The sequence below is a fragment of the Benincasa hispida genome, chromosome 11 (assembly GCF_027475165.1).
Source record: "Benincasa hispida cultivar pf3 chromosome 11, pf3_genome.v1.1, whole genome shotgun sequence".
In the NCBI taxonomy this organism is placed as follows: Eukaryota; Viridiplantae; Streptophyta; class Magnoliopsida; order Cucurbitales; family Cucurbitaceae; genus Benincasa; species Benincasa hispida.
In genome coordinates, this window is record NC_143488.1 from 69,645,836 (window position 1) to 69,663,304 (window position 17,469).

The window sequence follows — 17,469 nt, forward strand, 5'->3', positions numbered from 1 at the left end:
CCTTTGTAGTTGATACGAATTTCTTTTTTTTTTTTTATCCAAAAACAGAATAAATAATAACCTACCTATTACACTTTTGACTATATTTATATTTTTTCCCTTCTTTGAAAGAGTACCTTTTGACCGATATTAGTAACATATATTGAGACTCCGAAACCTTAGCCTGCTCGATCTGCTAACATGCAGAATATTATTATTATTATGTTTAAACAATTTTCAGGTAATTATTTTAAATATTAAAACTACTAAAAATATTTTTAAGTATAACAAAATATGACTATCTATTAGTAACATCAATATGACTGTTCTTATTAGTGATAAACTGTAATACATTCGTCATATTAATAGATGTTCATCACGATCTATCAGTGATAAACTATAAAATTATACTATATTTATAAATTACTCATTTTTTCTTAATGTAAAAAGGATCCTTATTTTCTACGCACAACGTGCATCCAATTAAACATATCTCAATTAATTAAAACATTATATTATCGACTAAAATGTTGAAAAAACGAATCTCCACTCTTTCCTATTCTTTGAAAAAAGGGGAAAAAACCCTTGAATCGAGGTTATTTAAAAAAAGAAAAATGAAAAATGAAAACTTGAAGACCGGGTGAAAAGGAGAAAGTTGGAGATGTATGATCGAGTTCGAATAAAAAGACAAGAAAAATACAAGCGAATGTTGATATTTTACATTAAAGATTTAACAAATAAAAAATTGAGTAGACTAGAAATGCACAATTAATTTCACTTCTACTTTCCCCTATGTACTTTTAGAAGCTTCATTGTGCCGATTTCTTCTAACAATTGTTTAAACATTAAACTACATATAAAAAGAAAAAAGAAAAAAGAAAAAAAAAGGGCAGAACTCAGTCTCTCTTTCTGGAGATCTTAATCCTTCCATTATAATTCCACAAACTGATTCCAAATTGATTCTGCCAGATTTAACCAAGTACAAAATGACCACCATTCCCATCTCCACCCTCTGAATGGAAAGATGCCAACGATCCTAATCCAGAAATTTAAGGCAACTTCAAAACAATGCTTCGACCTCCCTAATCCCTATGTACAAGCGCACTACTTCCAACACACAGCTCAAGGAAAGGTGATAGTATGCATTTTTTGACATCCTCTGAGTCACTCTGGATCTTCTTGGCTCCTATATGTGAAAATAAAAGGGTCATTTTTTCACCTCTGAAAAGATTTGTGGACGAGAACTCTTTCTGTAGGAGTATGGATTCTTGAAAACCAATAACTACTGCACAACCTACAAACATGAAAACATGTCCAGAATAATACTGCTTAAGAAGCAACATCTCGCAAATGAAAGAGAAGCCAGGTCGGAAGTGATGAAAGAGCAGCAGGATAGCAACACAGTAAACATAGTAGCAGAGAATTTACATTGGAATGTCAAAAGGCATCTCGCATGAACTTAAAAAGCTCATTAATCCCTCATTTACAATCCTCACAAGATTTGATACAAAAACCGTGACAAAGAGGATAGGCGTAGTGTCAGACCCTTAAGCCCCGTGACACATAGACAGAAGTATGTGGAGATGGAATTTTTATATGTCTTGATGATAACAAAAAAACATATATATATATGTGTGTGTTGTGTGTCATTTTTTTTCAAAATAAAAATTAAAGTAAAATTCTATTCAAAGACATTTATTCTACATCAGAGGTAAATAGGGGGTTTCTCCATGTTCATCATACCTGTATCCGACATCCCTATCAATGCCTTCACGGTGTAGAATACTTTTCTATTAGCCAAACTAGGACGAGGAACTCAAGCACGAACTATAACAGGTAAGTGCAAAATCTGAACCGTGAATGGCCAAAGGAATCACCTCAAAATATACTCCAGATTAAATCATGAAGATAGACCCAATTGTAGTCTGGCCTAGAACCTTTGAACTTCGATCAAGGCCATGACAAGCAACCTAAGAAGGGGGGAAAAAACACTCTTAATCTACGATGAAAGATCAAATAAAAATATTCAAGCATTTTTATTCAATACTCAAATTTTTATGGTTTCTATTCTAATTTTAATTAAATACAGAAATTCTCTGCCTTCACAAGTTCACTAAGTTGTTTGAGAAGTCAAGGGAACACTATCAAATGAAAAGGTGAAGTATGATGTAAAAATAGTAAGAAATGTTTTTGTTCTTCTATCTCCATTAAAAACAGTAAACTAGTAATGAGAACCAAGAAACATAAAACCAATGGAAATGCCGCAGAACTGGTCGCTAACATACATAGATGGCTATGTCGTAAAAGGTTAAAACTTGGTCACTTAAAAAGAGGAAGGGAAAAAACGTTATTGTGGGGGAATAAAACATAAAAGAGTTTGTTTTCTTCACCATATATGATAGGGCAGCATAACGCTCTTCATTCAAATACAATGGTTTTCCCCGACGCATTTCAGTATCCTGCAGCAAGGAAGGAAACTAGAGATTACAGCAGAATCTGAATAACCAAACAGAATGCCATAGAATACTTGATTGGAAATAATAAAGGAAAGATTTCATGAACATCACATCATAATTTGCAACACTGCCTTGAACCATAAAGCAATCATATAATCAAGTAAAAAACAGGTTAATGATGATGACAATTTACCTCCTCACCAAAAGCATCCAAATAAGGAGATGGCCAAGGAGCCTGACGTGCAGATCTCTGCAGTAGAATTGTTGTCCTCTGTCAAAATAAAGAGGAATCTTATTTAGTTGATCCCATGTCAGGCAAAAAATATGTACCACAGAAAGATCCCTAAATACAATATAAAGGACATTTCGACGCACCCTAATCAGCAAAAATACACCAGTGCCAGCAGCGCACACATTTGCATGAGCTTGGCATCCACTTTCCCTGGAGACAAACATAATTAACTTTTCAAAACTTTGTAGTTAACAGTAAAGCACAAATAAAACATTTGATGATATTAGACCACATCCCATCTAAGTCGATTTTGAAAGTACAATTATTTTTAGAAGGAAAAAAGACCTGCAACATGATTTCCAGCTTGGTGTGCACAGTCTACCACATAGCAGACATAATGCAGGATCATCAATAACATGTTTGCAGTCAGGGCATCGCTTTTTTATGTATCTGTTGAAGCAGAAAATTTGATTAGTCACACTTCAAGATAACCCCCCCCCCCCCCCCCCCACCACCACACACACACACACAAACAAAAGAAAAGGTAAGAAAGAAATTGAATAGAAGTTGAACATACCTCTGCAATAGATCGTGGTAGACATGAGGTAAACGAATTAATTGAAAAGGAACGGCAGGTGTGCAGTGCTTTATAATTTTAGACCTCTGAAATTCAAATTCTTTATCAAAATGACAAAACCATTTCGAAACAAATAACCGCGAGGTTCCATCCTTAAGAACAGTATCCAATGGAGGAATCTCGAACATTTTCTCAAGCTTCTCAATTTCGTTGAGTTCCACTGTGATGTTGTCAATTATATTGTTACCCGCAAGATATGTTTCCAAAGCAGTCTCTCCATAAAAAATTGGCACTCGTGCAGAAGAACTTAGTAGTTTTAGAAGTAGTGCACATCTCCGAAGATAAGGGAAAGTCAAGCTACGTATCATATCCTTAACATTACAAGACGGCTCTGTGTAATTTGAAACAAAATACAGTCGAGCACATTCAGATTCTCCCATAATTTTGCAAATATCAGCGATCAAGCAATCACTAGAACCCAACCCATCTACCTTGCATTGAGACTTGATGAAAGATGTGATTATAGCCTGTAATAAATACTTAAAAATTACAAATCTAGATTAGGCAAAACATACTCAACATTGGAACTTTAAATCCCTCAAACATACCTGGGCCACAGAAACTAGGTAGAAGATATGCACAAGGGAAAGCAGGGATTCCCTGCATGATAAAAAGGGGAAAGGAAGGCAAAACATAACCCACATCAATGATGCGAATGGGTCATGAGCAAGAACAGGATCGGATCCTCGGCTCAAGAACTGGATATCAAATTGTGGCAATTCCACATGAAGGCTGGTCAAGATGTGGAGGATACCTGCAGTAGCATCAATCAGCAAACTATAAATGGAACAGTTGAAGATATATGTAGAAAAACTCCTACAAAGTATTCCAGATGGGAATATATCTTAGCATTAATTGAAAGTTCATGTGCACGAGTAATGAGCCATCATATCTAATATCCTCAACATTAATTCATATAGGACTTTCCCTAAACAGAAAATGAATGGACATTTAGAAACACATTCAACAAGATTCTAAGTATCCATTCAGCTCAGTCCCTAAGATGCACACTCCAATGAATGGAGTGAAAGACAGCAAAACAAATTAAATTGATGGGAGCACCAAAAATAACCCAAAAAGATAGAGATGCTTCTAGGCCCCAGAGTTGTACCTCGTCCACATGAGTCACTAGCATTTTCATTGGACGTTCCAGAGCAGATGGAATCTGCAAACCTTTGAATACCACAAAATCTTTGAAGCAAAAGGAGAGAATCCTCACACTTAACGCTTTGTATCACTTTTAGCAATAAAGACAATACAAAACCACCAGAAATTTTTAGCTCCTTATACAATGTATTAATGCCAATATTGGGATTCATATCAGTCTTACTACGAGCAGCAATTTCCATTGATATGAGGGAATACTTGAGAGTGTCCCACATAAGAATCGATGGATTAACCCTGGAGGAGCTTATTAACTTATCCTGTTTCCCAGAAAAATACAACTTAGACAGAACAAGGGACACAGCTTCGAGATTGCGACTCACTTTCCTATGTCTATGTACAGAAATATCTTTAAGAACTTTATTCTTCCCAACAGCATTAGCTGCATATTGCAGGAGAGCCACTGCTTGCTGAATATAAAGTGGATTCACTTTTTCACTTGATTTGTTAAGATGACCTGAAACATGTGATGAACTACCAACTGAACTCGTCGCCGGGTTCCAAATCTTTTGAAGTTCCCTAGGAAATGCAGGCAAAGTGGAATTTGCAAGACGTCTGCACACCGGGCACAAGAATTCTCCCTGTTACATAAAACCCATATATATATATATATGAATATGTATAAAACCACAAACCACATCGTCATCTTATTCCTAAATTAAAAATAAAGTATTATTTTAATACATGGTCAAGCAAAAAGAAAGTGTGAACAGAAGTAGGGTTGATTAGCACCAGGCTAGGTTAATCCAAACATCAAATAGATTATATCTTAGTCCAAGTATATGAGACCTGACAACTGGTCAGAAACCAAAGGTTTGAAGTTGCTTGATGCTTATTAAGCATCCCCTTCATCTCTGAAAAACCTACAATTCTAACCACTACATCTGCATTATAATAAAGACTTATGAAGATTACTATTTGAAGAGAAACATAACTCAATTTAACAAGAACCACGTAGATGCCTGCTATCATGAAACATCTAGATCTTGTCATATACATAAGGTCAAGAGATAATATTTTAGAATAGAGACTGAAAAACTAGACAAAAGACGTGATATTAATTTCTGGATGTAAAATTTCTGGGTTTGGATTGAGATGATACTCTGATCAGGTAATTAAAGCATTAAGTTTTGGATTAAGCTGGGATATTGAGCTTTCGATTAAGATGATTGATACTATGATTATGTTAATTAAAATTTTCTGGCTCTTTATTCGTAGAAAATGCAGAATGAAGAACTAAATGAGAGGTGCATATACCTGCTCAGGATCAACAATATGCCCTCCTTCAAATACTATTCTTCGAGCAAACCTGAAAGTACAATGAGAGAACATATGTTTGGCATTAAAATATATTGGAACAGAAATAAGCAAAAGTACCAACAAGCAGTCTAAGAAAATAGGTTCATCTTGCACTTCCACATACAGCTAACGATGTCTTATTTCTAAGAACTCAAGGATATAGTAGTCCAATCTAATGGATCCTGTTCAAGTAAGGTCATTACAATGTCCTATTTCTAACTATATATCAGTGGAAGGGAACGACAAAGTCCTCCTTCAAGCCTCACCTTAGAAACTCTGGAGTACTAGTAAACAAGGATGTTTCCATACATTCGATTTGATTCACAAAAAGTTCCGGTATCACGATTACAATATCAAAATGAGAACAATAACACCCAGCAAGTTCAATCCCAAGCCCTAGAACTACAGGTCTATTGAAAATATATGATAAAAGAAAAGGAAACAGAGACAGCCAACATTTACTATTAATAGCTTGGCTCTAACAGACGTGCTAACAAACTCCCCACGGTCTACTTCAGGGATACTTCAATCCTCAATCCATTGAAGAGCCAAATATGGCCATCACTTTCATCTTCCCACAGAAAGGAATTCACAAACTGCCACAACAAGTTCCCTTTTCCTACAACTAGTTTTTCCTGCCTTTTCCCCTCTGCTCTCTATAATGCCACAAAACTCAGATTTACAAATTGTTAAAAGTTCCAAAGCATAAAATCCTGGGATAGAGTAAACAAATAATTAAGAAACATCAGACTGTATAATATTGAGGCTGGTCACACATAAATAAAGTGATTTTCTAAATCTATAAACTGCAACAAAAGATAAAATCAATATTATATATATACATATATAAAACCCATATGTTTTGAGCAAAAATGGACAGATTTTGAGAAGGATACCTTTCCTTCAATGAAGATAAGTATCGATCAAGACATCCTTGATGCACAGCATGCCCACAAGAAGAAAGATAAATTCCATCACAATCTGTAGGACCAATTTCATTAAATGTGGTAGGCTGCAAAGATTCTACTGGCGTGTGAATGTTATGAGAGCTTTCAGAAGTTGAATGATTTTCTGCCAGCTCTCTTGATAGAGCAGCTATATATTTTACATGCAGCACAGACTTGGAATCTTCTCCACTTGCAACTTCAGAAGCTTTATCATCCTCGTTGAATTTAGAATGCAGAGTATCATGCATTTCTTTTCGAACAGATAAATAAATATCCTCTTCCAGCTTATCAAAGCTGAATATTATCTTTTCTCCTCTAACATTTGATGTACCAGGCACTTGAATGTCTCGTAAGGGAGGAAAATGAGACTTGACAAATTCCAGGAAAGCGCCAACTTCCCCAGGTAGTCCATGATTGGAATATTCTTTTACTGCATTCTGAATGAGCTCTGCTAACTGCGGCGATGAAATCACTCCTGAACCTGCAGAGGAGGGGCTTAGTCCTGATTGATCAAGGTCCCTTTTTGACACCGTTGAGGCATGTTCATCTCTCCAGTAAGGTTGATCCCATGACACGGGACCTCGATCAATTAAACTCACGAGCTTTGATTTCTTGTTTGAGAAAGATATAAATTTTAAGATCAGTAATAGAAATCTGTAAAGGATGAATCAAATTATAAAAAAGAAACTGAAATGGGGAAATAAGATAAAGTTAATAGAATATAAGAACAGCAAATTGCATACCTGCAAAAGAATCAGAAAAGATATGGGAACACTGGAACTAGAATCATGGCAAAGTGAGCAAACAGTTTCAGACTGTTCGGCAATGTCACTAACATTGGGATTCTCAGATTCTTGCCCAATTTCTCTATCATCATCATCATTCACAGAGGCATCGACACTGGCCAAAAATTTTGATTGCTCGGCTCTCATTTTTTCCTGGAGACAACCACACAAGAAGTTCCAAACAAAGTACATTTAGTAGCAAAAGTAGAATAAACATCATCCCCAAGTGTAAGCACAGCCCGGGTTTAGGGTTTACCAACGTAGACAGGGTTATACCATAAAAGGCCAATGAATTTATAATCTACGAAGGAACTTTAACTTCAACTTAACCTTTACAAGACCAGAACGAAAAGAAGGCCTTGCAAATACAAGAGAATTATTTATCTATCAAATGGCAAGCAATATTTTTCCTTGGAAGAAAATAGTAAGATCCTTTTTTTTTAAAAAAAAAAAGAAAGGTACTTACTAAAAAAACGAAAAGACATCTTACCAATATAGCAGCTTGTCTCTCTCGAGCCTTTGCCTTCCGCTTCTCACTATCAGAAGTTCCACTCGGTCTATTAGTATTACTAGTAGGCACAGATTGAGACAAGTAACCAAGGATTTCAGGAGCAAGTTGCTGGACTTTGCCCATGCAATGAGAATCAATCTCTGAAAATTTCTTCAACAAGCTTTCAACCAGAGAGGATAGGTTGCAACTTCCAGCCTCCAACAAGTTCTCTCGTCCTTCCTTCCTGTGCATTTTCATTAATAAAACAAGAAGAGATAACAAGCTTTGTCTGCCGAAACCATATGCTAAACCCTCATCAATTTCTTCGGCAGCAAAAAGAAGCAAAGGAATAGAATCTTGAGCATAAAATGATTGATCACTTGATTCCTTTTGCTGAAGGCAAATGTCCAATGCCAACGCTAGCAAGTGCAGAGCACTTAACAGGACACTATCTGGGGCCCGCGATTTAGTTGATATCTCAGCAAAAACAGAATAAAACAGCACAGCACGAATGAACTGAAGGACTGTTTTACAAGTAGCTATTCTTGCCAATCCCCTAAAAGGAGGATAGATATTTGTCCATTTAGGTAGCTGTGAGGTCAAAGCAGAGACACCACATGACCTCAAATATCGTTCTTCAGCAACCTGCAGATCTCGTAAACTCCAACGAGGGTGGTACAGATCCAATTCTTTCCAATACTTCCAATGCAAAGAATACATCCCCTGAAATGAATTTATATCTTAAGAAATAATAATGAACAAAAATATGTATGCAACAGAAATCCCAAACTGGCGAAGGGCATAACCTGATTAAATCCAGAGGGATTGGAATAGACAGCAATTGTATCTAAAATTTCCTGCAGCTGATGACACTTGCAAAGATCACGAGGGAGTGCTTTTACCAATTGACTATGAGTAGCATCTCCAATTGCCAACTTGTAAATCAACTCTCTTTTCAAGCTTTCGGCTATTGTAAGTCCACAAAATCTCCTTTCATTGACTACTTGTATGATTAATGTGAGCATCTCTTGCACTAAAATAGGCTCGTACCTGAAGAACAGTTATTTTATACTTAAAGTGAAAATTTTAAGAACATCATTTTTTACTGAAAGGGATAATAATAAAGTATATATAGTTAAACGTGATTGCTATTTCGCTCCCAACCATTTTATATATTCATTTCAAGTATAATTATCAACACCCACATAATTTGAGAAATAGTAAAAATTGCCCCATCTTTTTCTCAACACTTCCGTGATGTGTTGTGGTGTCTCAAATAACTATCACGTCTATAGAACTTGTCCCTTCAATCGCATACAATTGCCACACTTTAGTACAATGCTACAGAAGCAAGAGAGCAGTGTTCAGCCAATGATAAATATCCCATGGATTTAAAAACCAACTTTTTATAAGGACTAGTTTAAATACCAAAAAAGGGTGATAAATGTTAATTGAACTTCTATGATAAGTTATTATTGTGAAATGTATTATAACCTTACAAGGAGTATCCTCAACATCTCTATACTTGAAGGAATGTATCAACGTCAGCTTAATATAAAGGGAGTGTTATTATTATTATTTTAATACAAAACCTAGCTTTTATTGAGAAAACTGAAAGAATGTCCAAGGCCATACAAAAAACCAAGCCCATCCAGGGAGACCTCAACTACAAGAAAGGACTTCAATCCAAAATACCAAGCTCATAAAATTGAATCCAAATAAATGATATACGTGGAGTGTTAGTGTAGGTTGTGCGGAAATTTGGTAAAGGAGGGTCTCTATTTTTGTATCCTTGAAGAAGATACTAAGGTTTCATTCTAATTCCTGTATTATTGTAACTTGATGATCCAATGAAACTTTAGGTTTCTTTACAAAATATAGATGGATAGATATTAAAATGAATGGTTCCTAGCTGGTGATTAAACAAGGGTCTAAGTTGCACCCGAATTTAGAAGAACAATATGTTCCAAGTCGAAGTAATAGATGAGTACATACTCACTAGGGCGTTCAACATTTAGGGAAAGATAGTCTGATAGCCGGAAACGTTCTATAATTCTACTGACATAAAGATCAGGTGGAGCCATTGCCGCACAACACTGCAACAGAAAGAGATCAAGCTCCAGACATTGTTCTGACCTGTTACAAAGCCATCAAAAAGCAAGTTTCCTTACGTGCGAAAATGAGAAGATAGAACATAAGTGCTTTGTTCCCCAAAAGTTAACTTACCACCGGATTGATCGATACAACTCACATGACAATAGGGCAGCATCTCCGTTCCTCCGCCACATTCCAGCATTAACCTCAGCACAAAAAACTTTAATGCGTAGAGGATGCTCCATAACAAATGAAGAAAAACCGTATGGATGACAGTCTGTAAGAATACTTTTAAAGAAGTCCACATATTCAGATGACAAATTTGAGGAACTAGCACCTGTTGCACTTGGCAGCACAGATTCATTAAAACAGCTTCCCAATGCCTTCTGTAAAAGCAAGGAAAGCAGCCGATGTAATGGAATGTGAATAGATATGTCCTGTGAACTAACATCATAAACAATGTTTGGCCAAGCAGATAAGCTTAGAAAATGGAGAGCATCAATCTCCATGGCATAATCTTCATCAGTCACTGTATCATTGGTCACATCCATCAACTGGTGGTCTTCTCCAAGACCTATACCATGCTCATTGTCAATACTCATTTGAAGGCCACCGTACATACGTGAGGAATATTGCCTATTATGGTATTTGCTTCTTCTAGGAAGCTTCTCAAAAACAAATTTACCCTTTTCCATCTTGTATGGAATTTTCTTCGATTCCAGGGCAGACATTTTTCTTGATGAATAAAATTTGCAACTAGGTGTCAGACTAATGCTCTCATCAAGCATGTTTGGAATGCTTCCAGATACATTTTCAGTTCCCAACCAACTATCAATAATCTTCAAGCACTCGTAAGTCAGCCACATAATAGTTGATGAAATTGCATCTGAACAAACTTCATCAACTCTTGATGCAGATGTGGATGTACTATTCTTTCCCAATACATTACACGCAGCACTTTCCTGTGATAGACGTCCTACTTTAGCATGTCTAACACTATCTATATCATCTACGTTCTGCTTGTACGTTTGGAAATACATTGCATCAGCTGCATCTTCACAACTACTACTAGCAGCAGAAAATGCTTCCTTCACCAATAAGGAATGAATGTTAGCAACGGAATGATCTAAACCAAAAGGCAAATGAACATTTTCATTTTCTTCTTCTATGTGGAGGCCTGTTTCTCTCTTCTGGGGATCCATTCCTTGCACAAAAGTCAGCAGTCTCAACCAAGTTCTTAGGATATCCTGCTGCTCATAGATTACATATCTGGGCACTACAGCATGGCTCATGACAAATCTAACATCTTCAACTACACGGATGGTGGTTTCATACAAATTACTCCACTTTACAACCTATATATGGGAAACGAAAAATCATTTTTCTGGATAAGAAAGGAAAAGAGAAAAGAAAAATCATAAGACAGCAAAAAACAGAACTATACCAAAAAGACTACTAATTGAAAATTATTATTACTATTATTATTGTTGTTGTTAACATATAAAGTCTTTAAGGGGGAGGATATTTTTCAATGTCATCATAACATTACAAAGGTCATAGTATTTAATTGCCTGTGTCTACATAAGTGAAGATTACACATCTATCCTCTACAAAAAAAAAATCATATGAATGTGGAGTCGAACAACATAACAATTGACTGAGTGCTCAGAGCTGAAAATAAGGATGCTTTACCTGCAAGCGACCATCTTCGCTTACGCAAGAAATGAAAATATCTTCTAAACATCCCAAGAGGATGGACAATAAGTTCATTTCCACTACCAAACGAGGAGTAAGTGTTGGAACAGTGAATATTTGCACTGAGAAAGTTGGCAATAGTGGATACTTTTTAAGCACATGGTCACTACTGTCTTCTATCGCTTCGTTGATAACAGTAGGATAATAATTCAAAAAAACTTTTGCAAATTCATATTTAAATATAGGTTCTCCCAGCAACTTAAGAAGTAACTCATGGACTTTCTTCACTACGCTATCAGTTAACAGCCTCTCTAACCTCACCAAAATATCCAATAAGCCAGCTGAAGAAATCACCCTTTTTGAAACAAAGCTGAGTAAGCTTTCACTGTACTTGCAGAAATCTAAAAGCATCTCAACCACAGCAAATGTTAACTCGTTTGCAACCTTTTTATGCTCTGTAACACGGTCACTCAATTTAGGGTCTTCCACGCTAATATCTTCTGCAGATAAGAGTTTGTTTTTCCAAGAAGTGAAGAGTGCATCAAGTATAGGCCCTACAGATTTAACAAGTTCTTCTGGAAGTGGTTGTATCTGTTCTGCACCTTTATGCTTTGAGCAAAACCCCTCCCGCTTCCACGCCGTCGCATCACCACAATCGCAGCAACCACCTCCAGTATAAATTATGGAGTAATCGTGGTCCTGGTGGTTTCCACTCTGAAAGCAAGGGACGCAAATTGCACAAGTTGGATCGTGTTCACAAGTTCGGCACCTATAAGCTATATCGTTATGTCCCCAAACAGCGCCACATACACCACGCTGGCCAACACTCATTTTTGACAGATTCTTCAGAGCATATGCTGGTTCGCCTTCAAACATCAACCACTGTAACCACATCATGCTTTCACGGAATTGAGCTTTCATGGTTGGGCCTGTCAGAGACTTTTTGGACCCTGCTTTAGCATCACGTATAACTTCTACCACTTCGACATCGGCAGGCAAAATTGCAGTTACCAGCTGCGGTATAAGAAACTTGTTGTCCTTGACAAAAGAAACTAAACCACGAAAAAGTTGATCCAATAGCTCATCAGGAACTCCAAGTACAGCAAGCCGCTGACAAACAATAGAATCAGAATTATAAACAAGTGAATTGATGATAACCATCATTTGATCAAGGCACTACACGATCTCAATTCCAAGTAGAAATGGAACCAAAAATCCAAAAACAGAAAAGGATAAACGCGTTTATAAAGTAAGACAACAACATACACGATTGGTAGCAGGATGGCAGCAAAGTACAAGGGATTAAAAACGAACAACCCCATCTAAATCAACACTAAATTTGAAATGCAATGTAAAAATAAGAAACGCGAAAAGAAAATCTCGCATTACCCGCAGAATTCGATCACGCGGCTTAAGTGGCGCAGATTCAGAAGGGGAACCAATATCCATATCGTCCATTCTCCGGGAGCGCCAATATGGCACCAGCCAGTCAGCGCAACAGAAACAGCGCCGTAGCCGAGAGGTTGCACTCCCCAGGTTTCAACTCCAGCCAACAACTACTCCACAAGAAATCCGAAACCCTAAGATTGAATCCTCCAATTCGTGCCGTCTCGATCATTCAATCCTCCTGGAACGGTGAATTTCAACACTGAGATTGTCCTCTTTGCCCCTCCGGCCTCCCAAAAGTTGGGTCTATTCACCAAATTTCAGAACCACGATCAGCGTAAAGAGAAATGAACGTCATCCACATAAAAGTTCATCGGGGAAGGTAAGTATAAGTAGGAAAATTGCGTCCAAAGTCGTTGAAATTACAAAAGAAAATGCAAAAACCCTTCGAAGGGAAGTAGTTGATCCTGATCGTATCTTCTTCGGTTGCGTAACTATTATTCCTTTTTTTCTTTTTTTTCATTTTAATTTTATAAAGTTCATATTTTGTCTCACGCAATGCTTTGAGTCGGTGAATTGTAATAAAATGACTCTTGTCTGCAACAGCCCAGGCCCATTTCTCATGTTCGCCTGCCTGGCCCACCTCATTCTTTCTATCTCTCTCCTTACAATATTAAACCATGTTGATTTTATTTTTATTTTTACTTTTATCTTTTGAGATGAACTTAGACTTGATGATTAATAATAAATGTTCATATTAGTTGAGCTATGATCATGTTGGTAATAACGTTGAAATTTAAATAAAGTGAAAGTAATGAGTAGTATGCTTTTTTTTTAATTCAACCATACGTCGGGTGTGATATTTAAAGTCCTCATTTTTTAGTCGATAATGTAAATTTTATGCTAACCGAGTTATGCTCGTGTTGGTCATAGTGATTTTTGTAACCTTCCTTTATTTTTTCTTTTCTCTTTTTTTTCATTACTATAACTATTGACATGGAGATTTTAGATCTGCCCTTGGGGAAAGAAGCATGTGTTAAAACTATGCTCAAGTCGATTGCTTTGTTTACTTGTCAAGAATTAGAATGAACTACCATCGAAGTGACAATGTTTTTCTTTGTTGTATGAGTCACTTTTCATGTATCTCAATTCATCTTAAATATTAATAATAATTTGAATAAATTACAAGTTTTGTCATTATGAGATATCTAATTACTCATTTGTCCATAACAAGTGGTATCAGAGTCGTATCCCTATGTAGTTATGTCAATAAAATTATCGAGTGTCAAACAGTAAGTGGTGAGCCACGAAAGTTATGGTCAATTGTGGAGATTCGTGGTTGAGCTTTATTGGATTAACGGTGTGCTCCAAAGAAAATGAGTTTGCCTAAATAAAAGTTAGATAGATATAGATGACTACTCGAGAGGAGGTTCAGCGGTCCCTCTGTTCGAGGGGATGATTGTTAGGAATATGATCAATTTTAAAGTCCAACATTTGCTAGATAAATAGGTGATTATGGATATACAAAAGGATGATAACTATTTATAATGATATGAGACATATATAAAGAACATTGTCCCAATATAACATGAATATTTATTATCATCAAAACAAATATGATACAAGCTCGTAAAGCTAATAACATTAACATAAACTCTTCCTTGCTAATAATTTCACCCCTTTGTACTTGTAACTTTGTAATGGAATGTCCCTAAAAGGAAAAACAATATAAATAATCGTAATAATAATGTAGAAAGGTTAGCACGTTACCCGCCTCAATTTTCCTTTTTCTTTTTAATTTGCTTGTCAACTTGTAACTTAACCAAATTTGTTTCACGAAAACTATTTCTTTCAATGTAGTTTTTTATAATGTACTTCTACTTTCTTAATTTGTTTGGATGTTTTGACGATAGAATTGTCAACTTTTGACCAATTGAAACTCTAGATGCAAACTAATTGTTAGGAGAATATGAACGCAAATTAATAATAATTTGGTTTTGCTCTATTATTGTTATTATTATTATTATTATTAATAATTCAATAACATGGAAAACTAGAGTGAACATCTAACATTACAATAGTTGTCAATATCTTAATCACTTAAAAACTAAATTAAAGTTTATTTATTTTAGGTGACAAGTAGTAGTTAAGATAATCGATTATATATGAAAATCATCCTGACAAAATTTTTATACGCAACAAAAAGAACAAAATATTATGTATAAGAAATTTTATAAGGATAATCTTCATATACATAACAATTGCTAATAAGTTTATTTTCATAACCGATTAAAATTTACTCAATAAATTTATTAGAAAAAAAGTATTAAATGTGTAGTCAACAATATGGTTTCATATACATTATACATTTTCTTAGATAGGACATTAGAACTATTGTCTTTAGCGTGATATTTTGTGTTTAGTATTAGTAATATTTAAATATGTTATTATAAAAAATATTAGGCACGGAATAAATTATGCATCCAATAGCATGAGAAGTTGAAAACATTATCTATTTCAAAAATAGGTAATTGAATGCTATGCAATATGACAAACCACCCCCAACAAATTTTATATTACATCATGAAAGTGGTTGGAAAGTTAGTTAATTATTGGTGTTCATACACATTGATATTTTATGGGCTTATTCAAACTTTTATTATTATAATCCTTTTTTTTATAATTTATTATTATTATTATCATATTTTGGACATTTATAGGTATGAAAATTTAAACCTTTAGCTTCAAGGAATGGGTATATACTAATTACCACTAAGGTATGCTTAATTTAGCTATTTAAAATATTTTAAGGATATGTTTGAGAGTAATTCTAGAATGGTAAGATCATTTTTTTCATTTTTGAAATTATTTTAAAATATGTCTTTAATAATTTCAAACCAATTTTAACACCGTGAAAAGTATATTTAAAAATATAAAAATTAATATTAAATTAATTTTGAGAGATTAAAAGTGTATTTTAGAGTGATTAAAAACATAACCAAAATAACTTTAAATGTTTCAAAATCACTCTCAAACATATGTACTAATACGGTGTAACATAAGATGATTTGAAATATAACTATTTTTAATTGTTAAAATGAATATAGCTCAAGAAGAGTTGATGTATACTCTTTCTCTTGAAATTGGAGATTTAAATCTTCATGTCACACTCATGATATTAAAAAGGACTTATTTTAATTTGAGAGATAAATGGCTTTATGATATGATCGAATTTAATTACTAAAGAGAAGTAAAAGTTCAAGATTATGAGAATATTTTAATTCCTTAAGACCATGACTATTAATTTGTTCACATTAATACGAATGAAATTTCCTATAATGTATCTCATTATATCTTAGCAGTCAAATTCTGAAATTTCTTTAAATAATTTCTTTAAAAACAATTATATATTGTAGCGTAGATAAAAAGTTCAAGATTTTGATAATAGAATATTTTTATTCCCACGTTAATACGAATGAATTTTACGACTTTTGACTCTCGCTAGTAGGGTGTTCATCAAAACCGACGAAACCAATTGAAGATCCAACTATTTATATAACACATACACACAAAATATAAATCTAAATTGAACCAAATCATTATTACGTATATTATAAAACTGAACCGTTTATGCTATTTAAAATCGAATCGAATCGAATTAATTATATATATAAAATCGAAAACCAACCGACCCTACTCGCTATCATCTTGGTGGATGCTCTTGAATTGCTTTAAATATTTTATTTAATAAATTACTTATACTCGAAAAGTTAAATTATAAATTTAGTTCTTATGCTTTAGAGATAAAACTAGAATTCCGTCCCAGTTGTTTATAATCAAATTTTAGTTTGTCTGGTTTCATAAGATCCAACAAAATAATTCATATCGTAGAGACTATTTATAAGGGTTTTACCAAATCATAAATACTAAATTCTAATTTTTGTAATTTAGTGAGACCAAATGTGTAATTTAATCTCAAACATGAATATAACTATGACCTACATTTGGAAAATGTCATTACACTTAGGTCACGTTAATAAATCAATGATAATTTGAAAAGTGGACCTCATTTGATTATTTACTTGTGTTCTGCATCTGTGAGCCCACTTCCAAATTTGTAATAGAAAAACACAAAATGATTGATAAGCGAAGTGTGTTCAATTCAATTGTAAGATAGCGATAGCAGTAAATTTGACAAAATTCATAATTTTAAGTAAACGCCATCATAATAAATCTAATTACATTTGTGATTGTGGTCTGTTACAATAGATATTAATGAAATTTCATTACGATTGCACTAATTTT

General features: G+C 34.6%; 1 protein-coding gene across 6 annotated transcripts; it reads right to left on the minus strand.

Moving 5' to 3' along the window:
- Window positions 1-676: 676 nt before the first annotated feature.
- PRT6 (proteolysis 6) lies at window positions 677-13,721 on the minus strand. Of its 6 annotated transcripts, none has more exons than XR_016524726.1 (19): window positions 13,168-13,721; window positions 11,776-12,888; window positions 10,216-11,438; window positions 9,985-10,125; window positions 8,796-9,039; window positions 7,990-8,712; window positions 7,458-7,652; window positions 6,664-7,325; window positions 5,726-5,777; window positions 4,416-5,049; window positions 3,853-4,058; window positions 3,736-3,771; window positions 3,245-3,635; window positions 3,013-3,117; window positions 2,811-2,877; window positions 2,629-2,706; window positions 2,370-2,438; window positions 1,857-1,949; window positions 677-1,273 (listed from the first exon to the last, which is right to left on the minus strand). XR_016524726.1 is itself a non-coding variant. In XM_039047855.2 (18 exons), the coding sequence occupies exons 1-17, from the start codon at window positions 13,234-13,236 to the stop codon at window positions 1,875-1,877; spliced, it is 6,183 nt and encodes a 2,060-aa protein (XP_038903783.1). In that variant the 5' UTR covers window positions 13,237-13,721; the 3' UTR covers window positions 677-1,165; window positions 1,857-1,874. The 6 variants fall into 6 exon arrangements, 2 of the variants coding, with proteins under 2 accessions (XP_038903783.1, XP_038903782.1); XR_016524725.1 differs by having other exon boundaries at window positions 1,723-1,949; XR_005485499.2 differs by having other exon boundaries at window positions 677-1,165; window positions 1,723-1,949; window positions 3,245-3,771.
- Window positions 13,722-17,469: the final 3,748 nt, after the last annotated feature.

Coding starts and splice junctions, on each gene's coding strand:
- PRT6 (XM_039047855.2), bottom strand. CDS start 13,236: ATGGACGATATGGATATTGGTTCCCCTTCTGAATCTGCGCCACTTAAG. Junction 12,889..13,167: donor CGCGTGATCGAATTCTGCGG/GTAATGCGAGAT, acceptor ATTGTTTGTCAG/CGGCTTGCTGTACTTGGAGT. Junction 7,326..7,457: donor CTTTTCTGATTCTTTTGCAG/GTATGCAATTTG, acceptor TTCTCAAACAAG/AAATCAAAGCTCGTGAGTTT.